This window comes from Arabidopsis lyrata (genome assembly GCF_000004255.2).
Source record: "Arabidopsis lyrata subsp. lyrata unplaced genomic scaffold ARALYscaffold_2, whole genome shotgun sequence".
Lineage (NCBI taxonomy): Eukaryota > Viridiplantae > Streptophyta > Magnoliopsida > Brassicales > Brassicaceae > Arabidopsis > Arabidopsis lyrata.
In genome coordinates, this window is record NW_003302554.1 from 8,015,196 (window position 1) to 8,037,514 (window position 22,319).

At 35.4% G+C, this 22,319-nt stretch overlaps 3 protein-coding genes across 7 annotated transcripts; 1 reads left to right on the plus strand and 2 right to left on the minus strand.

Annotated features, from left to right (window-relative positions):
• Positions 1 to 3,945: 3,945 nt before the first annotated feature.
• On the minus strand, positions 3,946 to 7,958 carry LOC9324369 (endonuclease MutS2). 3 transcript variants are annotated; one of them, XM_021035238.1, is made up of 5 exons: positions 7,387 to 7,957; positions 6,421 to 7,294; positions 5,641 to 6,165; positions 4,722 to 5,180; positions 3,946 to 4,369 (listed from the first exon to the last, which is right to left on the minus strand). In XM_021035238.1, exons 1-5 carry the CDS (start codon positions 7,899 to 7,901, stop codon positions 4,073 to 4,075), a joined length of 2,670 nt encoding a protein of 889 aa, XP_020890897.1. In that variant the 5' UTR covers positions 7,902 to 7,957; the 3' UTR covers positions 3,946 to 4,072. The 3 variants fall into 3 exon arrangements, with proteins under 3 accessions (XP_020890897.1, XP_002888306.1, XP_020890898.1); XM_002888260.2 differs by having other exon boundaries at positions 6,421 to 7,300; XM_021035239.1 differs by having other exon boundaries at positions 4,068 to 4,397; positions 6,421 to 7,300; positions 7,387 to 7,958.
• Positions 7,959 to 11,598: 3,640 nt separating this feature from the next.
• LOC9324370 (ALBINO3-like protein 2, chloroplastic) lies at positions 11,599 to 17,217 on the plus strand. The gene is made up of 13 exons (XM_021035246.1): positions 11,599 to 12,076; positions 12,245 to 12,372; positions 12,896 to 12,967; positions 13,971 to 14,072; positions 14,234 to 14,293; positions 14,485 to 14,550; positions 14,950 to 14,997; positions 15,464 to 15,640; positions 15,719 to 15,774; positions 15,869 to 15,986; positions 16,251 to 16,337; positions 16,624 to 16,733; positions 16,850 to 17,217. The coding sequence occupies exons 1-13, from the start codon at positions 11,680 to 11,682 to the stop codon at positions 17,001 to 17,003; spliced, it is 1,575 nt and encodes a 524-aa protein (XP_020890905.1). The 5' UTR covers positions 11,599 to 11,679; the 3' UTR covers positions 17,004 to 17,217.
• LOC9322860 lies at positions 17,137 to 19,625 on the minus strand. Of its 3 annotated transcripts, none has more exons than XM_021035285.1 (5): positions 19,421 to 19,576; positions 18,443 to 19,032; positions 18,307 to 18,374; positions 17,836 to 17,923; positions 17,137 to 17,481 (listed from the first exon to the last, which is right to left on the minus strand). In XM_021035285.1, exons 2-5 carry the CDS (start codon positions 19,014 to 19,016, stop codon positions 17,474 to 17,476), a joined length of 738 nt encoding a protein of 245 aa, XP_020890944.1. In that variant the 5' UTR covers positions 19,017 to 19,032; positions 19,421 to 19,576; the 3' UTR covers positions 17,137 to 17,473. The 3 variants fall into 3 exon arrangements, with proteins under 3 accessions (XP_020890944.1, XP_020890942.1, XP_020890943.1); XM_021035284.1 differs by lacking the exon at positions 17,137 to 17,481 and adding an exon at positions 17,545 to 17,735 and having other exon boundaries at positions 19,421 to 19,531; XM_021035283.1 differs by lacking the exon at positions 17,836 to 17,923 and having other exon boundaries at positions 17,149 to 17,481; positions 19,421 to 19,625.
• Between the last annotated feature and the right edge of the window lie 2,694 nt (positions 19,626 to 22,319).

A 22,319-nucleotide genomic window follows, 5' to 3' on the forward strand; every position in this document is an offset into this window, starting at 1 on the left:
ATTACTTACACACAATATAACAAGTTCCAGAATTCTTACAATAGTCTCAGCAAATTGAGGCTTCACAGGTCTACCATCAGCATGAGTGTGTCTCGCTAACCATACCTTAGTCCTAGTCACCTTACTTGGGTTTGAACTCTTTTTTTTCTATATAAAGTACATATACATATCTCAGTACCATTTTATGCTAACAAGATATACAATATATATAGATATTGACAACTATTATTACCATATCATCAGCTAAACGAACCAATCCTTTGCGGCTGGAGGTTTGAGGAATCTGATCATGTCTCAACTTCCTCATCTTGTTACTTACTTCCTACATTATAAATATGAGTGTGATTAAATCTATAAGACATGACATATAAACATATAAACTTCATACTAACCGTAAAAGCTTTGCTAGTCTTGCTCTTAACCCAAGAGTTCCACACTTGAATGGATGGGATGTTGCTGGGTTTTAAAGCTAGTATATCAGCAGCTGTCTCAGCAGCACGTACTTTTGTCACTAGCCTTGACTTCATACCCCTAAAGATATTACACATTTGCTTCATAATAACAGCTTTTTTCCATTCTTCTTCCATGTCAAACCTCCCCTGCATCAAGTACAACAAGCAAAGGTCAAACATGTTCCATATCTGTTAAACAAAAAATTAGTTGCATATATATAAATATATACCTGAATTTGTTCCCACAATGTTTCTTTAGTCGCTGCATCAACTTCTCTCCAATCAGAAATTGTAACCGGAATGAATTGACTCACGAGAACACCAAGAAAAGATGATAATCTTACTGAACCAGTTCCAACATGATCACCAAAGTCAGTGAAAGAAACTGAAACCCTTTCAGTAGGATTTTCAGCCACTTTACGCATCTTTGTTGGTCCTCTTTTTCTTCTTACTTTCACTCTTTCTTCTGGTACCTGACTTCCTTCATCAGTGTTGGTAGGAATCGCTTTATCTTGACCATTGCCAACACCATCTTCTTCCATATTGGCAACTTCTTCATTATTCGCAGCTACTTCCATAGTGGCAGCTTCTTCTTGATGATACTCCTGCTGGTCCTGTCCAGTCAAACAAGCTTCTTCTTCTATATTGGCAACAACTTCTTCATCCTCCTCCTGGCCTTGTCCAGTCAAACATCCTTCTCCTTCATTCTCATCTTCACACATTGCTTTCTCAGTCTGATCAGCCTCCGGTGTTATATCTTTGTCATTACCCTTTTCTTCTTCCACAGCTTCTGGTGTTACATCTTCTACCTCATCATCTACAGCAGCCACTTTCGGTGTAACATCTTCTACCTCATCATCTACAGCAGCCACTTTCTTGGCTCTAGTACTACTTCTTCTCCGAGCCACTTTATTTGTTGTTTTCTTCTTATTCACCTTCTTATTAACCTTTAGTGTTGTTGCAGGAGCAACATCTTCTACCTCCAAGCCTTGATTACGCCTACTACGACGAGCACAAACTTGACCTCCTCCTCTTGTCTTTGCCATTTTCTGAAACTGATGAAGAACAGTTTCAATCAACATAAAATCGAAACCAAAAATCATAATCAAAACCCAAACTTCGAATTAAAACCCAAAATCAAAATCGATTTCACAATTGAAACAATATATGTGCCAGACTTCGACATGCATGTTAACTAAGTGTAAGAATGAAAACCCAAAATCAAAATCGATTTTGAATTTGGAATTCAAAATCGATTTCACACAACCCCAAATCAAATTGGTTTTCCAGAGAACAAAGAAATTAAACGGCTCAGATCGAATGAGAACATACCTGTTCGAGATCGATAGAAACCGACTTAGATCGAGAGGGAGATGAGTTGAAGATTTTTTTTGTTCTCTGTTAGAGAAGTCGAGTGAAGTCGAGAGAAGAAGTTAGATTTTTTTTTTGCTTTAGGGAAAAAATGAAAAAGTTTTCTTTAATTTTGCCTTAGACAAAATTTCACAATTTTCCCTCTTAACATTTTCAATAGCGGGAAAGAGACTTTAGTAACCCGAAAATTGGCCGCGTGAATTGCATATATCCCGCTTCAATCATTTATAGCGTTTACAATTCAGAAAACGCTATCTATTAAGTAAAACATAGCAGAGACATAAAAAACGCTATCTTTTAGTGCTATCAATACCCACATTTCCTGTAGTGACGACTAATAATTCTTCTCCAAAAGATTCATTCCAATTTAGTATATTTGAGTTTTTTTTGTTGAATGTGGTTTGATAAATATATTTCTAAAAGGTGACTTTTAAATAACTATAAACAAACGAACATTGATCACATGATTAAACAATCAAAACAATATTTTCTCCAATACGAGTAATTTTTATTTTTTACCAAATCTCTAGACATGATCAAACAATGAAGAATCGACAACTATTCATATTAGTTTTCAAAAAAACTGTTATTAAATATAAAAAATAACACTATTACATGTTTATAAGAATAATTTTAATTTATTAATCATGATCATTAAAATTGGATCACAATTACAAATTGTTCATCTCTTAGATCTCACAGATTGTACTGTATTTCTAAGTATAATTGAAACTTGAATAAAAATTAAAGATTACAATTATCCAAAAAAACTAATTTTTTTCTAAGTTATGAACTTACTTGATTTTGGAAAAGTACACCGGCATAGAGCACACACGTAACGTGAAGAAGAAAATTGATAAGTGAAGAAGAAAACTGAACACGTTTGATGGCCAAAAAATAACAATTAGGTTAAAATATGTGCCACTTTGTTTTTGATTCTAATTTAAAATAAATAAAATACACATAAACCTCAAATTTGTGGGCTATCAAATCTTTGCTCGACATCAAATTTTTGGGTTGTGGGCTTCCCACGTATTGAGTCATTAAGTGAAAGTAGGCAGGCTAGCTTATATATATTTAAGTCATTAAGTCATTAAATTTTATACAGAATTATATACATACTTCAAAAAAATTGAAAAATTGGGCAGATCAACTGCCTACCCTACACTTCAAGTGGATCCGCCCTTGCATGACACGTGTTCTTACCTAGTGTTAGTTATATAGTTTAAAACTTGTATATCTTGATCATAAACAAACAATTTTCTGTTCTATGTACTCTCTCGTGATCTAGTACTTCAACCACACACATCATGCTCATGATTAGATATTAAATTGGCATATTTTGACCAACATATGTATAACTAACTATTCATTTGCTTAGAGAGTTTTCATATGAAATGAGAAAAAGAAAGCAAAAAATTGAAGAGTCATTTAGGGTGACATTTTTAGATCTTCCTCCTTGCGTTTACATATATAGGAGATAATTGTCGTATCTTAAATTTCTTGGTATGTCTAACGTCTCAAAGGTCCATTACTTGAAAAAATTTGCATGTCATTGTCAATGTTACCAACTTACCAACATACACAAAAATGAAAAGAAAGAATGTCATATAATCGTATGTGAACCACAAAACATAATAATAAAAAATGATTCAAGGTAAAATAATAAAATAGGAAGAGCTTAGGTAGCAAACAACTAAACTGTAAACTTTGTTGTGATCGAGTAATGACTTGATTAAAAATAAATAAGTAGTGCTTGATACATTAACATGATTTTTTGCTTTTTATTTTCTTTTGAAGAAATCAATTAAGAGTGGTTTTGATGGAGGATTAAATACAATTGAATTTGTTATATTTTTATTCACTTAATTTTATTAAATTTTTTTTTTTAATTAATGATGTGATGATCGGACACTTATATGGACAGAGTTGGACAACTTTCATATGATTTTTAGTTACTATTATGCGACGCTAAGCTATCTATTGTAATCCAAAATGACCTCTGTTTTTGTGTGGTAGCAATAGGCATCACTGCGCTAAGAAGGGAAGAACACAGTCGTACATCTCCCACGAGGGTTCTCCAGGGACTCGTGTCCGTGTGGTATCCTCGAAAACAATGAAGTTTGTGGAAAAGTAGAATTACCATATTTTACAGTACAATATCAATCACTATACACTTTAGACAAATTCTAAAGTAGAATATTGTACAGTAGAATTACTAGATTTACAAAGAATGTATTTGAGAGAGATCATTTAATGTAAGCAACTGTACATCCATAGTTCATAGGATTTGCCTGTTCATACCTTGAGACACGAGTGTGCTTTCTTAACCTCTCAAGCACTAACTCCTTTATAACGCCTGTCCCCATTCCATGAATGATAAAGAGGATCGAGCCAGAGTCTCTTCCCGAGATGGCCATGTCTAGCTGGTGAACCGCTTCTTCCGCCCGCATTCCTCTGAGATCCAAGGTGTTCTTTGACGTTTGAATCCGCACTGGTTCGCTCTGCTGCATCTGCAACACACTGCCTAGATCTTTCATGTTTACCTGTGCAATTATGAGGCACCACAAAGAACTGATGTTATAACTCAAATAAACATATTACTATCAGAATCACAAATGCTGCAAAAAACACAGATTAAGTCAATGTGGTTTATTCTTTGAGGATCCACAGTACCATTTACATTGTCTGTTACACAACAGTTCATTATTTTGAACATTAACAAATAGCCCTATAAACTATAGACTTTCAACTTTATTACTACTATAAAGCCTCATTTTCATAGTTCAATTTTCTTCAACCTAGTATTTATTATATCATACCAATATGGTTAGGTTTCATAATGAGATACTGCAAGAATGGGACCTGAAAAGTCTTAAATCAGAAAATGATGCATACCTGTCTCTTTGAACGTAGAGAACGATTGGATGTTTGGCTACTTGTGCTACGAGGAAGGGGCTTTATGTCCTTTTTCTTTATACGTACTCTTATCTTACCATGCTGGACTAGAACTGTCTCATCATCTCCAGGTTCTTCAACAACAGTACCTAACTTATCTCCAAGTCCAGTTACAAGAACTTTTTCACCTGCTTGTGGCGAGTAGTCACTGTACGGTTCTTCAATGGAATCAAGATCGATAGGACAGCAAGCTTCAATAATCTCTGCAACTGCCTCTTCGGTTTTCAGAATTAAGGAATTGTATTGATCAGCTTGAGCGATTTCTAGTTGACTTTTGAATTCAGCCACCAGTTTCTGCATTTTCGACTTAGCAGAGTTTAGATCTTCTTGTACCTTTTGGGTTTCTTTCTTCAGAAGAGCCCTCTCACGTTTTTCAAGATCATGCGACTCATGCTCAAGCTTCATGATAAGAAAGGAGAAAAGAATCAGGAACAGACAGATATTACAAGAGAATAAAAATAGCAACAAAACAAAATTCATTGATGCCACTTTTAACTGTAGAAATAGATATATATGGAGTGATAAATAAATCAGATTCGATAAGTAAGAGAAATGACAATCTAATGTGTCCTCTAAAAGAACCCTTGAAAAGGTTAAAATCTCAGCCACCAAGAAGTTTAAAATTTCAACCACCAATATTTTCAAGAATACAAAACTGATATATCTACTACATAATATGACTAACCGTGCAATCATTTCTCTCATTACGACATTACCTCGAGAGGGGTATCAAACAACATGATTCAGCTCATCAAGTAAAAATAGGATTTCTGAAGGACCTTTTTTACAATTACTACATGCTAATGCTACGGTGCTATGGTCATACATGCAAAAGTGAAAGAAACAGAAAAGGCAATACCTCGTGGTAAAGGTTCATTAAGTCTCTATGAAAAGCTTCAGTCTTAGATGCCTGAAGCTTTAGCTTATTTCTTTCTTCCACAAGGGACTGAAAGAGTGAGCCTTTCCGCTCTACATCCTGCTCCGGATTTAATTTCTCTGTCCATTTATGTGCATTCTCTAATATTCCTGTATTGAAACCAATGGACTTAGCTACTGTCAATGCATTTGATAGACCAGTACTTCCCCAGAGTACTCGGAATGTAGGCTGCAAAGTTTCCATGGAGAACTCCATTGCAGCATTTTGGAATTGAGGCTCATTATCCTTCAGGCGACTTAAGTCACCGTAATGTGTTGACACAACAGCCACATTAACACGGTTTTTAATATATTGTAGGATACTAGTAGCAAGTGCAACCCCTTCTGAAGGATCAGTTCCACTACAAATTTCGTCTAGTAGGACAAGCGAATTTTCTGAAGCAATGTCAAGTATCTGACGTATCCGTGAGATGTGGCCACTAAAGGTTGAGAGACTTTGCTCCAAGGACTGCAAATAAAATTTTGTAAAATAAAATTATTGAACAGAGTCACAGAGAAGCTATGCAAGAAATTAAGCAGGATTCTAAGGAAAAAAAAAAGACAAGCAGGAATTTTCAGAAGTATATGTTGACTCGAACCAGCAAAGCATATTAGATCCTTTAGATTTGTTCGCAACAAAGTTAGTTACATGTTAACATCGATAGGAAGATAATCAAGACGTTAGTAGCTCTATTACTTTGCAAGGAATTCATAAAAGTAATACCTGCGGATCCCCGATATCTGCCAGAATAAAATCAAACCAAGGCAACCTTGGGCAATTCTTAGCAGGCAAATACATCCCCGACTTGGACATAAGAGATATTAATCCCAATGTCTTTAATAAAGCAGTCTTTCCTCCTGTGTTTGGACCCGAGATGACGACTACTTTGGCTCTGCTTTCAACTTTAATGTCTATTGGCACAGGAAAAACCATTCCATCATTTGGGCTGCCTAATACTGAACCAAGAAGTAGCGGGTGCTGCGCAGAATCAATGTCTACAGATAATGATTTATGGTCTCCACCCAAGCCCGGTGTTTTAGTGTGTTCTGAAGTTACGTTGGGATAGACACCATTCATCCATTTTGCATGTGATGCTCTTGCAAAAGCAATGTCAAGTTCTAGTATTCTATCCAACAAATGCAATATATCCTTCTGCGCCATTGACACTTCAGATGTTAAAATGCTCAAAATTGCCATTTCCTCAGCTTTCTCAGAGTTTGCATGCCTCACTTCCATGTTATTAAGCTCCACTGCCTCTTTCGGTTCTATATAGCACGTTGCCCTTGAGCTACTAACACTTAAAACAACACCACCTGGAAGTAAACTTTTGTGCGTCGCTCTAATAGCTACACACATCCTTGATCTCCGCTGCGTTATCAAAGGCCTATCAATCCCCCCAGCCTGAAAAATCTGAGTTGATATTTTCTTCAAAAGAGAATCCAATTTCTCCATGTTTCTCCTCCGTTCAGATCTTATAATCTCCAAATCTTCACTAGCTCTATCAAGAATCATAGACATGTTGCAGTCGATACAAAATCCAATCTTCTGCTGCAATGTATCCTTGAAATCACAACCCTGAACTAAACCTACGAGTGGACTAACCCTACAAAATAAGAGAATCAAAAGCTAGCTAGAACCATAAGCTTCTCAATAGCAATAAGAACATCTACATAAGAAGCAAATTCTCACCTCTTATCACTAATGGCTGCTTTTCGGAGTTTCTGAAACACTGATGTAGCCGCCATTAACGTGCTTCGAACAGAGCAGAGCTCTCTAACGGTAAGCAATTGACCGGCAACAGCACGCTCAACGATATCAGACAAGTCTTGGATCTCAGAAAGACCTAATCGCTGTGATTCCATCATCTCCATAGCTGCTAACGCAGCCGCCGTCTCGTCAAGGAGATTCCTGCTCTCTTCCGGCGAATTTCCCACCGGAATTTCGGCGTTTTTGGTGGCGGAAAGTCCCATGGATGTGGAGGCGAATGGAGCGAGCTGATTGCAGAGAGCACGCCATTCGAGGACCTCTAGAGTTTGGTTTTCGACTGACTGTGAGTCGTCTGAGGAGGCGGCGCGTAGAATTAACGGAGAAGCAAAGCGTAAAGAAGACAGTGAGGAGGCGCGTGAAAAGAATGGTGAAGCGGCACGTGAGGATTTGAGATGAACAGGCGTCGGTATGAGTAAATGGAGGGAAAAAGCGTTCATGGCCTTGCTGCCTGTGGATGAATTATCTCTATTTAGCTTTGAGAGCCTCAAAAAAATCGTAAAAAGAAGTACTATTTATTATCCATTTTTTAAAGTTCAACAAATAAGTGTGTTCAATAAGGCTTCGACCGGATAATCAGAAGTTTCGGTTTGGTTCAGTTTGGAACTTCAGTTTATTCGAGTCGGAGAAAATTGTTCCGAATTGAACTGATTAAGAAGTTTGGTTCGATTCAATTCTTTTATTTTAAAAGTTAGGGTAACCTTTTGCCCAAAAAAAAAAAAAAAGTTAGGGTAACCTTGTTCCATAGTTCCCGGGTGTACACTTTATAGTTCGCAAGATCGGCTCAACAATATCATGGACCTTAAAACAACATTATTGGTAGGCTCTTAAGATTGGCTCTTAACAATAGTTTAGTATTAAAATTGTAAAGTTTAGAGTTAAGAGATTGTATTTTTGTTTTTTTTGTTTTTATGTGTCTTTAATGGTAAGCTCTTAACTTGTGGTTCTTAGAAAAAAAATATTAATTTAAAAATAAAATTAAATTAACAATTTTAGTTTTAGAAAACTTAATAATTATTGCAAATTCAAAATTTTAACACATACATGAGATACAATTTATAACATACATGACATAAAAGCATAATAGTTTTAAACTTGCAAATTTTGTCCATATATGCTCGACTAAATCCGCTTTCAATTGTTGATGCATAGCTCGATCACAAAGTCGAGTTATAGTGGCCATCATATTTACCAGATTTGATGGAGATGATTAGCTGACGCCAGAACGACGGCCGGAGGTAATTAACATCGACGATTCCTCCGATTTGATATTTTTTTGGGGATTTTAACTATATAGATTTTTGTGACTTTTTTGGTTAAAAATCCCTTATATATTAATAGAGAAACATTTTTTTAAAAAAACCTTACCATCATGTGTTATTAACAAGATTGTCACGCTGATGTGTCGCTCTCACAATGATTTGGCTTCTATTTAGATAATTACCCAAGATTTATTAGACTATTTACAGAATTTGCCATTAGTCTCATACATCCATATATATCCCATTAATAATTAAAAACATACACTTTTTGTTTATCTTATAATACTATATTTATATATTTTTTTATATACATTTATATAAATTTTCTTTAGCGGATGGGTAAACAATCTTTTTATTTATATTTATATTTATGTTTATATTTAAATAATAAAATATATACATTTGGTTCAAAAATCTCGAATTCAAAACTACAAAATCTTTACATCTTTCATAAATTTTTTACTTAAATAAATAAGATAATCTCCTTTCTATATATGTTACGAATACTTAAAATTCTATTTTTTGGAGGAGTTCTAACTTTTTGAAGAAAAACATTATAACCACATTTGTATATAAACCAAAATCTGGCCACATTATAACCATTTCGTAAATAATCCATTCATAATCTAAGAATCTTAGATTTGGAACAATACAAAATCTTAGCTTGGAAACTATCAAATCTCATCTTTGCTAAATTTTGAATTTCTTACACTTATTAAAAAAAAAAATTTATACTACAAAATCTCGAAATCTTTAAAACATACGGAAATACATATTGCCGTAAATGGTAACATTTCGTCAATACTTTTTTATCACGTTGAAGCTTTATTTAAGATTCAAATATTTCACGGGTAAAACATATTCTTATATGAAATAGTCCCAAATTTGAATAAAACAAAAAAAAAAATTGTAACATGTTTCGTTTTACACAAACGGATCTTGGATCCCGGATAATAATTTTAATCATAATAATTTTACTTGAATCACTTCATCCCGCACATCGTGCGAGTTGTTATCTAGTTTGTTATTAAAAACAAAAAAAAAACAATACATATAAAAAATTAGGACATTTTCAATCTTATGTTCAGTTTTCACTTTTTAAATGAATTATTATTATGATTTTTAAAATTATTTTTAAAAATAAACCTCTTAATTATTAAAATACGGGGTTGGATTCGGGGCGGTCACACCGCCCGGCCTCCCATCTCAGCCGGCACTATTGGTTCGATTCATATAAAAAATATTGTAGCCGAAGTTGAACCGAATATAGTTTAGGTTTCTGTTTGATAATTTTGGTATATTTAACAAATTTCGATTCGGTTCCGTTTAGATTAAAGGGTGATTTTGTGCAGAGACAAAATTGAGATATGTAATTAGGTAAAAAACAATAGTAGACTTGGTCCCAAACAAAAGAAAAATAATAGTTACATATGGGGTTTGAATTCGAAAGAATTACAATAAAACCAGTTGGTGTCTTGGCCATGCGCGTGTGATAAACACCATTGACTTTTGGTGAGGAGAACAAATGAAATGACAGTTTTTAAATGTTCTGCATGTGAAATTACCTTTACATGGCGACACAAAGAACGAGGGACGATTATTAAATGCAAGCCGTCCAATTGTCTTCGTAATTCTGAAATTTAAATCTATAACGAACACGTATGGGTGAAAATTAATAATTTTAAACCACTAACCTAATTACGTAGATATCTATTGATAAATTTAGTACTATATAGTTCGATATATGACTCTAAGAAAGTGTATGGATATGTAGCTAAATTTATAATTAACTATTAATTCTTTAACTAATTGGGACATGTTTACCAAAAAAGCAATTCATAGGGTTCCTATCGTCCATCTCCAGAGAAACGTTGCTACGAAATTTAAGAAATTTAACCAAGGGATACATGAAATTCGAACTTTTGATGAAATTCGAACTTTTTTCCCTAAATTTATTTCATGCATAGACTATAGACTATGCTTCATTGTCTTCTTACTTTTCACCATAAAATTTCTTATTAGTTTATCTATGCATGAACTGTTATTATTAGTTTATCTATCTAAATTCCTTGACCCATTTTCACAAATTTCCTTAGATATGCATCAATGCTTTGTAGATCTATTTGTGGAGATCCAAAAATGGTTGTAGATCCATATTTGTTCGTGAAAGTTGTCTCTTCCAGAGAATAGATCTACTATATAATTCTCTGATACGGCAGTGTGAATAGTAAACGATAATGTTTTTCTACTCGGTTTGAATGAATTAATTAGAACATAGTTGAGAGAGAAGAGATAGGCCGTGTTCTTTCACCTATCGCTGCGATTGCGATAGCAACTGAAGAAAAAGACAAAAAAAAAAAAACTGAGATGGAGAAGCAGCTACACACGCGACGGAGGAAAAAGAATCGTGCGACTCAAAATCCTGAAGAGCTACAGTCGCTGTTTTTGCCAGCGACAGACGCGACATCGCATCACTTCCAGAAATTGATCGCAGCGACACAAATGAAAAAAAATGAAAGCTTTTTTTAGATCTCCGAAAGCTTTTTTTTTGGAACTCCGTCGCAGTCGCGACGAACACGACTGTAGATGAACATAAAAGAGAAATAAACACCTAAGAGTCAAAAATTAAAAGCAAAAACGAAACGTCAGACGCGTGTAGTTAGTTTGGGGACAAAGGTGGGCTAAAATTTTCTTTGTTATGGATTCTGAAACGAAATGTAGAAAAACTAGTTAGACCAAGATTTATTGTCTTTGAACCAATTATCTCTACATTAAAATATAAATTTTTTTTAGAAAAATTAAAAGAATCTCGGTATACCTATCGGTTTCAGCTTTACAGAATGAAACCAAACCAGTTATTGATCGGGGTTTGTGTTTGAACCAAAACCGAACATTTACCTCAAACTCAAAAACCTTGTTGACGTCTCTTCTGGGTTTTAAGGCAAATTTTTTGCAAATGGCAGTGTGGAGGACTTGTTTACGCGCCTCCTCCTCCTCCTCCTCTCGTCACCGTTTCTCTACTCTCTTTCCCCTCTTCTCCTCCATCTCCAATCCTCCTCCTCTCTTCTCTCCCTCGCCGTCACCTTCGCCGCCGTGTTTTCCCCCTCTCCGCCGATTCATCTCTTCTTCCCCAGAATTCCCAATCATTCCTCAAGAAATCATAATCCCTAACGATGACTCTTCTTTACCTGTTCTCTTCGTCGTTGATTTTCTCGACGGGTTTCATGAATTCACAGGATTGCCTTGGTGGATGATTATTGCATCTTCTACTGTTGCTGTTAGATTAGCTTTATTACCTTTACTCATACTTCAACTCAAGAAATTGAAGACCATTTCTGAGTTGTTACCTCAGTGTTAGTGCTATTTCTCTACTTTAAATTAGATTTTATAGTTTGCAAAGTCATTACCTTTCTACTAGGTAGTGTTGATTATGGTCCATGCTATGTGATTGGTTCTGCATATTCTTGTGTGGTGTTGATGATGTTAGAAGCCAATCCTGATGTTGTTCATTTCCTACACAGTGCCTATGCCGATCCCAGAGACTCCTACGTTGAAAGGATCTATTGACCAATTTTCTCATTTTCTTAAAGAGAGTCGAGCTATTGGGTGCCCCTCGTTTTTGTGGTTCTTCCCATACTTATCGGTCCAGGTATAATACATCTTCTTCTATTGAGTGCTTTGTGATTCTGGATTGTTTGTAAGTTTTTGTGAAAATCTGGACAAGAGTAGTCCTGCTTTGGTATTTTATCTTGGAGTTTTCGTATGGTCGTCTTTTTTAGACACTCTGTTGACCACTTTACTTTGACATTCGTCCCTTGGATATTGGCTTTCTATTCCTCTTATTTCTCTTTGTATATTTCCTTGTGCACTTAAGAGTATTGAGCCATACCAATGAGATTGGATTTTGTGGATGATTCGAAATTATACAGCTGTATAAGAGGAGTATACAGAGCTTCTGCTTTGTGATTAGAGTTGACCTTTTTGCAGAAAGATCCATATCATACATGCTTGTATATCTGTTTTATACCTTATATGAAACTCTTTCATGTTAATTGATCCTTGGCTTTCTTTATAAATGATATGGTCTTTTCTATGTTGATACATTTATAAATAGCTCACGTGTTTGCATCATATTCATTCTCACTTACCCTTTGGTTTTCATCAATCTGCAGCTCCCATGCTTTTTCTTGTTGATGGCTAGCATCCGGAAGATGTCACTAGATGGTCACCCTGGCTTTGATTCTGTAAGTTGAGACTGCATAAGAATGACTTGTATAGCCACAAAGTTCCATTAAAAACCTGCCACCTTGTCAGATGGTAACTAGCAGCTTCCCTGGTGGTTTTGTTTCTGATCGAATTACTCAATTTTGTATGCCACTGCTCCTTTTTTTCTAATGCTAGTTATGCTGAGTCAACTGGAATACTTTAGTTTTGTTTTAACGAATGGGACAACATCTATCATTATATGCAGAAATTTAAATGGTTAGCACCAGTTTCTTAGGCAATCCAAATATAGAAAAGGAGACCAGGAGAGAAATTAGACTCAGAAGTATGCACGATGAGCGAACTATGTCGTACTTTGCATTGCTTAAGGGAAAAGCAGTTTAGTCTTCTAAGACAGCCTAGCTTTGAATAGTATTGGGTGGATGGACTTCTTAATGTATGTTTATTCATAATCTAAACAGTGTTATCTAGTCTAAAAGTCCATACCAAATTAGAAAACGAGAAAATTTGTGACTGTCTTGATTGTGATAAGGAAAGAATTTTAATTCTTCTTCAGTTCTTTGGGATCAAGTCAAACTCTTCTCTTCCCCTTTCCTCATGGGGGTTTCTTGGTCGAGTTAGCACATCTATCTGGGCATCTACGTTAGGAAGTGGCAATTGATGAATAATGCCAGTCTAGATGGCTGCAATCTGAGTTGGCAAGCATAGGCTAGGTCGACGTTTTAGGATTGACTAGACTTGTTACATTGCTTATATTTTCCTTTTGTACTTTATAGCTGAAGTGTACTTATCTTTAATATGTGAGATGTATGCTCTAACGTTCATTTGTGATTTGTTTTTTATTTGTATAATTAGTTGTTGTTGTTGGACAATTATATTGAAGCTAGACCTTAGTTCTAGTATTAAATTTAACACCTCTGTATTCTGAAAATTGGTGGGCCTCAAGCACATCTGACCTGAATCTGTCCTTTCATATTTCCCGGCTGTTGCTTCTGAGACTGAGCTGGTATCTTATCTTTGCAGGGTGGTGCCTTATGGTTCCAGAATTTGAGTGATCTTCCTGTTGGCTCTTTTGGACCAGTCTTTCCAATTTTAATTGCTGCCTTCCATTACATTAATATACAGGTTTTTTGCGATACTTGGAACTTAAAAATATCTGTTGATGGGAGAAATATTATGCTTGTTACTCTTAGATATTTTTTTTTGCAGTATTGTTACCAATGAGTATTCAAATTGCAGGTGGTAGTATTATATATGTATGCTTCTAACTTCTAATCCTTTTCCAGATTTCTTTTGATACATCCACAATTCGTCAAACTACCGGCTTGACCGGGCTGCTCATGAGAGTGAGTTGAACAAGTCTTATTTACTGTCTTGGTTACTTACGTCTTACAGAATTTTGTTTTGTGTGCTTGGACTATGAAGATATATTGGTATTGTTAGTGATGTTACTCATGTCCACGTTTCCTTTTTGTTATAAATATTATATTTTACGCATCAAGATTCTCAAGATTATACTTGGTTTTTGTGTTTGTAGTATTACAAGTTATATCTGGAGATCTTAGGTGTTCCTCTGTTTTTTGTTGGCTATGCTATTCCACAGGTAGGTGATTTCTCCATTCCTTTCCTCAGCTATTTATTATAATCTATCATTAACCTAGACATCATTCAGCACTTAATCTTGCCTAAATCTTTATCTTTTGGACTTTTGGTTTTCTCTCTACCAATTAGCATTCCGTCTTTGTTCTTGCTTCTTTTTTGGGCCAGTGTGTGCTGTTTATTTATTCATGTTATTATTCTGACACTAATCTTCTTGTTAAGTTTATTCTATCTACGCATTTCTTCATTTTTCTTTTTTTTCCTAGAGATTCTGAATTGTCCTTCATTTTTGCTTCTCGTTTTACTTTTGCGGATTGTTATTGCTATGAAGCCAGAACTAATGCATCTGTTTTTGTAGCACAATCTTTCTTCTGAAACTAGGACTTTTTCGTTTCTTTTTCAGGGAAGTCTTGTCTATTGGGTAACCAACAGCTCAGTTAATATATTTCAGGTATGCGATCTTGTCAGATTTCGGTATTCGCTGTGCAAGATATATTCCTTGTTTTATCTTCCCAGTATTGAGGAATTAGGAATGGTGGTAATTTGCGTTCAATTAAAATAAAGTCGAGAAAATTTAACTTCTTGGTTTTTTTTTCCCTCATGCTTAGATGTTGTTTTCTGGAACTGAAGACCAAACAACAAACTTAAATGTTAAAATAGACAGATAGGATGTTCGCCGTGGCAGAATTGTTGCTACTATGTTGATGAGATGTGTTTTGTGAATTGTGACTGCATTTGTTAAATTTAATAGACTCAAACGTTAAAAGACAGTTGTGTTAGTCCACTGATTTACTTGTTGATTTAAAAAGATTCATAGTGAAAGTGAACTGTACCGGTGGCTCATACAGAATTGACTTTTGGTAGAGGATGTAAAACTGTGTACGTCAATTCCTCACCGAGAGATCTTAATTCTGCAGCAATTATCTCTCAAGCATCCTAGGGTAGGAGCAAAACTTGGTTTACTGACTCAAGGGGCCTCTCCAAGCGTTGAGCATTCCATGGAGATCAGTGAATCCGTGATCAAGTATGTGGATTCTGACTTAAAAGAGCATACCCTTTCTCTACAGACTTTAACACCAGAAGAACTTCTTTCTGTAAGTAGTGGAAAATGAATACCTATTGATCAACATCTACGTGTATGTTTCTTTTTTCTTAAATGGATTTGGTGTCAGCTCTCAGTTCAGGTCTTGTCAAAAGATGATAAAGAAACATCCATTCAGTTGCTTCGGTGCGTTTTTCCAAAGACGTTCCTCCTGGTCCCCTACTATTCTTTACCTTCATGTACTAGCCATGTTCACTGCATGTGTAATTATTCTTTTCAGGTTAGCTCTTGATAAGGATCCTGGATATGTAAGAGGTTTGGTTCTCATGGGGCAGGCTTTGTTGCAGAAGACAGAGTTGTCCGAAGCTACTAAATATTTAGAGCTTGCTATCTCCAAGGTTAGAATTTCCGGTCCATTACTCTTTCCTGTCTTTCTACTTATCACTTATTAGTCCTTTCTGTAATCTTGAGGTCAATTGGTTTCTGGTTCCGGTGGTTTAATATCTATCACTCACTTTTTTTGTACGTTTCACCATACCAACTTATTTTTATCTCCTTGTTCTGCCAACGTATCTAGTTGGTTCTTACTATTGACTGGGTATTAAGATTAAGAGCTTGAGACTCTTTTACTAAGCAGCACAATTCTTTTGTTTCTTTCTTAGCTTCTTGATGAGGATCCATCTGATGCTGAGGATGTTGAACTTTTAATGCTTGCGTCTCAGTGGGCTGGTGCTGCATACGTACAACAGGTTTGACCAATCATCTTTTTTGAAAAAGATAGTTATGAAAGTGTCCTAAATCTGATGTGAATTGTCAGTAATAACTCCTTTGTGCTTAGTTCCAATTTTATCAAAGCTAGATACTATTGTTATTTTTGTTCTGCAAATTTCTGTCACATGACAAAATCGAATTTGTGAATGTTGTCTGCAAATTTCTTCACCGAAAAAATTAATTTGGTGAATGTTGTTTGTATTGACTTTGACTGGTGTTTGGGTGGTGTTGGCATTTGGTGTTGGCATTTGGTGTTTCTGGCAGGGAAAAATGAAAAGCGGAATCACACACTTGGAAAGAGTAGCAAAACTGAAAGAACCCGGTGATCCGAAAAGCAAAGAGCATTACTTTGAGGCATTGCTGCTTCTTTCAAGGTACTACTTTTACAGCAGAACAGTAGTGTCACAAATAGAGAGTTTAGGAAATAGGTAAAGAAGCATATATACTAGAATTGTGAGCAATGTGAAATCAAAAGCTTTTGTTATTGCAGTGCTTTGTACAAAGAAGGGCAGAGTGATGAAGCCGCAAAGATTTTACGAGTAGTAGTAGAGCACAATCCAGCGTACAAGCCTCTGCTAGAACAGTGTGAAGATGAGAATGAGCTGGTTAGCGATCTTGTCAGTCGCAGGAAGGATCATTTCTGATTTTCTCCACCTTTACTTGTGCAACAGTCATTGTAAGTATCTGAATACAACGCTCCTCGCGGAGAGCGTTCATCTTTCAAAAGTTCATAACCTTGTAGGTTAGTAATAGTGTAAATGTATAATCCAATTGATGAATACTAGAAAACATTCAAGACTAATAAAACTAGGACCAAAAGTCGCAATAAAAGTACATACAAAGTTGAGATTTAGTTCACAACACATGTCCTGAATCTAATACACAAAACACACCATCAAACTAGTTTATTCCGATAACAGACATGAGGAAGCGAAGTCTAATAGTAAGATGTGCGATATCATGAGTGTCATGGTTTAAGCTTGAGTGAGGTGGCTCCACCACGCCGGTGAAGACATAGAGAGCCTTTAACTCCTCTGCGCATGTGGCACTACTTGCAACACTGTATCCTACTACCTTCCTCAACGTCTCCATCTTCTCCCATATTTGCTCCTCACTATACACCTGCAAATCCAAAGCCATACATATTTGGACTTTGACACTAGCTTTAAAAAATTGAGCTCAATAAGTTAATCAAAAATCAGTGCCATGTTCTTTGAAGCTATAATAAAAGTTATTTGGATCCCCCACCACATTCAGAGATTTGAGTTAATTTTTACTACATGCCTAACTATGCAATCGACTCTAATAAAACAGCATTGCACTCGAAAAAAACATCATTCCGAGAGCAGGCTTGAGACATCTCCCACCAAAGTTTACTATAACTAATGGCATAAAGAAAGATTAGCAATGAACAAACAGATAATCTGCCCTCAAAACTAAACAACACAACAACATGACATTTTAGAAACCGGTTACCTGCACGCCCGGTTTTCTTCTTTTTCTTAGTTGTGTTTTTTCGTTTCTCTTCCCCGGTTCCTTGTGCCCCACTAGCTTGGTCTATCGGCTGAACCATTAGTCAAGAGATCAGAGAATGATTTTACAATTATTTCAGTCAGTTATCTAGAACCATTGGCACTAGTCAATGAGGGATTGTAACAGAGATGAACAGAAATTACCAAAACCATGTGGGCACTTTTCTAACCTTAACCTTACAGTGAAAATTAATTGTTACTAACCAATGGATCACTCAAGAAGATAATCATGTTAACCATAGAAAAGATAGCAGTAACACAAATGTGTGGCAAGCAACAAATCAATCACCATGTAGAATACATGCAAATTAGAACCTTAGAATGGAATTATTCAATACTTAACTAGAGGCAGGGGATATTCTGTTATGTTATCATTCAGCTACTAACTCAAGAGATGCTAGGATTAAGTATAAACCTCATTCGAAGACGTTTCCTCGTCATCCTTGCCCGTTGAAGTTTCAGTTTTTGTGGCCCCAAGTTCCCCTGCAAAAACGATCAATTTCAGTAAACTATTTCACAATTTTTTTTTATATATAGTGATCATAAACAACCTTCTCGTCCAGTCTCAGGAGCTTCCCGCTTTTCAGGCTGTTCTTGAACCTCCTCTGACTTGGCATTCCCGGACTTTTTATCATCTTGTAATTCTTTCTCAGAGGTTTCTCTGTCAGTTCTACCCTCATCCCTAATTTTCTCTAGCAAGCTCGTTGACTCTTTCGCCATCTCCTCATCTTCCTTAACCTGAATGGGAATGGTTTCTTCCGTACCCATGAAAAGTGCACCCTCACCAACTTCAGCCGCACCTTCACGGTGACCAATCTTGCTGTACTCATCAAATCTAGATTCATCATCATCCTTGTCAACTCCACCTGTTTCTTCAGTATCAGGAAGCAGAGTACTCATGACCTTTTGTGTACAAGCATAATTAGCCAAGAAGAAACAAAAAGGAACCGAGGAGAGGAAGGCGATAGTCGAGGCGACAAAAAGTGAAGGAACAAGAAGTGGAGCTGAAGACACTATAACACCAGCTGTCAGAACCTTCTTCCCAACGCTTACCGCCTTACTCCAAATCCAGCTTCTTTTATCTTCACTCTCATTAGACTGATATTCCTCCATTGTTTGACTCATGGTACTGTCTTCAATTCTGCCAAGAACACCCAGTAAAAAGGGTTTAATCCTAGTTCAAAATTAAAGAAGCCAAAACCAACTGTTTCTATGATTTTTCTCCATAGAATAAAACTGTTACATATTGAACAAACAAGTTTCTGAATCCCAAGTGAATCACTTGCTGGACTCAAAAGATATTTGGAGGAAAAAAGTAACATGCAGACCAAAAAAAACTTGATGCAAGCACATTTAAGAAACACTATTAAACTCCACAGTTTCATATCTTTGAAAAATCAAACAAATCCTGAAAAATGCTTTAAGGGCATTTTATCTTCCACTTAATCAGTGTAAACTGATGAAAACCAAGTAATTTTACATAGGCAAGAACAAGGTCTAGTTAACAAGAAGGAAGAAAAAGAAGAAACCTGTTTAGGTTGCGGCAACTTTTGAAAGCAAAGAACTCATGGGAGATTTCAGTAGCGAGTAAGAGAGAATAAGGACCAGAGACGGAGAGAGAGAGAAAGGCAAAACTTCTGTGTAGACAAGTTGGAGAAGAACACAAAGAAAGACAGAGACACGCGTCGAGGAAACAGAAACTGAAGATTGCATGGTTTTGTGTCGCAACGTGTCTGTTCTTTTCTCTATCCACTTGTTCTCAGTCCTCTGTTTAATGCAGAGTGAGTGAAGAAGATTTGGGTTTTGATCAAAGCTGTGATTTGGCTAAATGATGCGCAAAACAACTGTTCCTTGAGAATAAGCAGGCAGACCTCAAAACAATGTTTTGAGCTTTTTCAGGTTTACCTTTTTTTTTTAGATAAGTTGAGAATTAGTACGTTTTCCCAAAGTTGGGTTTGTTGGAAATATAGTACGTTTACGAAACTTAATTGGGAAAGTTATACAGTTACTATTTATAATTAGGGAAACAGTATATTATTACTATTTGTGTAATAGAATTTGTGTGAGATAGGAGAGATAGTGGGGTAGAGTGTAGAGAATGAAAATTACTAGTAGTGGCTTTGTATTTGTGAGAAAGAGAACGTGGGTCATGTTTTTTTTTTTTTAATTTCTTTTCTTTTCTCTATTATCTCTTATTCCCCCAAAGTCTCATATTAAAAAACTCGTTAGTAAATTTTTTGTTTCTAAAATTTATCAAATACATAAAAATCTATGTTTTTTTCTCTATCATTTGATATGCATTTTGTTTGAAATTTTTTAAAAAATTTATATTATAGACTACTACTGTACACAAAGAATGACTGTACAGATATAGACAACTGTACATGTATAGACAACTGTACAGAAGAATGACTGTACAGAAAAATGACTGTACAGAAGAGTGACTGTACAGATATAAACCACTGTACAGAAGAATAACTGTACAAATATAAACCACTGTACAGAAGAATAACTGTACAGATATAAACCACTGTACAGAAGGATACATCTTTACAGAGAGATGCAGCAGTACAGATAGATGCATATATACAGAGAGATGCATATGTACAGAGAGATAATTATATGTTTAAGTGCACAAATAATTATAAAAGATATAACTATTCTATCTGTACATGTTTCTAGCTGGACGGATATATTTCCTTATATATGTTTAAAACGAATTCATTCTTTTAAGTTTAATAAAATGTCATATATTAGAATTCAAGTGCACCGGTAATACAACTTTATAAATACACAATCTCATAAAATTTTCAATCATCATACTCTTCCAAAACATTACATACTCGTTCGAAATTAACCTGTTTTGCATTTCAATTTCCTTGTACCTAATTAACTACCTCTATTCTAGAAATTATAACAACGTTGCACTATAACTCTAAAAAATAGACACTTCTCTAAAATTTATCTCCTAACATATTTCAAATGAATGTCTACCTTAACAAACACTTTTAACACAAAATTATACTCTTTTAACACAATATTATACTTTCTTACAGTAGATCATTACCCAAAATTCTGAAATTTCTACTTATCATAAAGTCTCAACTATGTTAATAAATAATTTAGATATGAAAACATATAGTATATATTTCATTGTTTGTGATATTTGTTTATTGAAACCGAAAATCATATATATTTGAGTATAGATGCTTTAAGCTTCACTTCTAAGATTAGACCCAAAGAAAAAAAGAAACGAAAATAAATAGAGTTTGTGACCTATAGACTAATGAATAAATGCAAACAGAATAAGTGCCATTAGTGTTAATTACGAACAAAAACAAATCATGGGATTATGAGCAAACTTACGACCGAACCAGCATCGACTCATGGATCGCTAAGGGCAACATCACTTGTCCATTCACACGGGTCGCTCTCTTCGACTTCACTCGCATCCCTAGAAAAGAAATCACTAATATAAGCATGAAAGGAATCAATCACAAGTAATGATTTTGGATTCAATTGATTATACATCCGTAGGAGATCTAGGATTTGAGCATAAAAAGAACAAACCCACATAAATGTGAGTGAAAATGAGAACAGAGAGTGAGTGAGATATGAAAAAGGAGAAACCTTTCTTGATGAAAAGCGAGAGCAGAGTTAGGATCGAGACCAGACTAAGAGAGATAAGTCTCCACATCTTGGATGAATTTGGCGGCAGGAATTCCTCTTCTCTCAGTCAAATCGCTACCACTTTCACTCGGAGAAGAGGAAGACATCTTCAAATTGGATTCCGATTTGGGGATTTAGGATTTTAAAAGCTTTGACTTGGTTTCTCGATTGTTTTCGAATCTATCGACTTTGGGACGAGAGAGTGAACCAGCGAGCGACGGACCAAGAGTCGGAAATACGACGTCCCTGTTACTATCTCCTTTCGTCCCCGTTACCAAATACGTGAGCTTCGGAATCTTCGATATTCTGGATAAGTTCCGATTTGGAGCTAAACAGAAGGATGGATCTGATGGTTTTCGAGAAGTTAGTGTTAAACCCAAAAGGAACAAGAGGAAAACACTGAAGATTGAAATCGCTGGTCGAGAATAAGAACGAGGAGAAGAAATGTGAGATCTTTTCATGATTCGATTTTAATTCCACGAATTCATCATCTAATTTTGGCTCCCGTACTTAGAATTCAAACCCATAGATATTCTTCTCTCTCTCACTATGGTTGTTTGAAATTAGAGGATTTCGTAAAAGAATCAAAATTAAAAACAAATGTGAATTGGAGATATAATTTCCAATTAATTTTTGAACCCAGAATTGTACATTTTTTATTATCTATAAAAGTTACAGATGAAAATGAAGGCTTAGAGAAGAGAGGAATGGATCTGACGAAATGTCTAAAAGAAAAAGAAAAATAATTTATTTTAATTA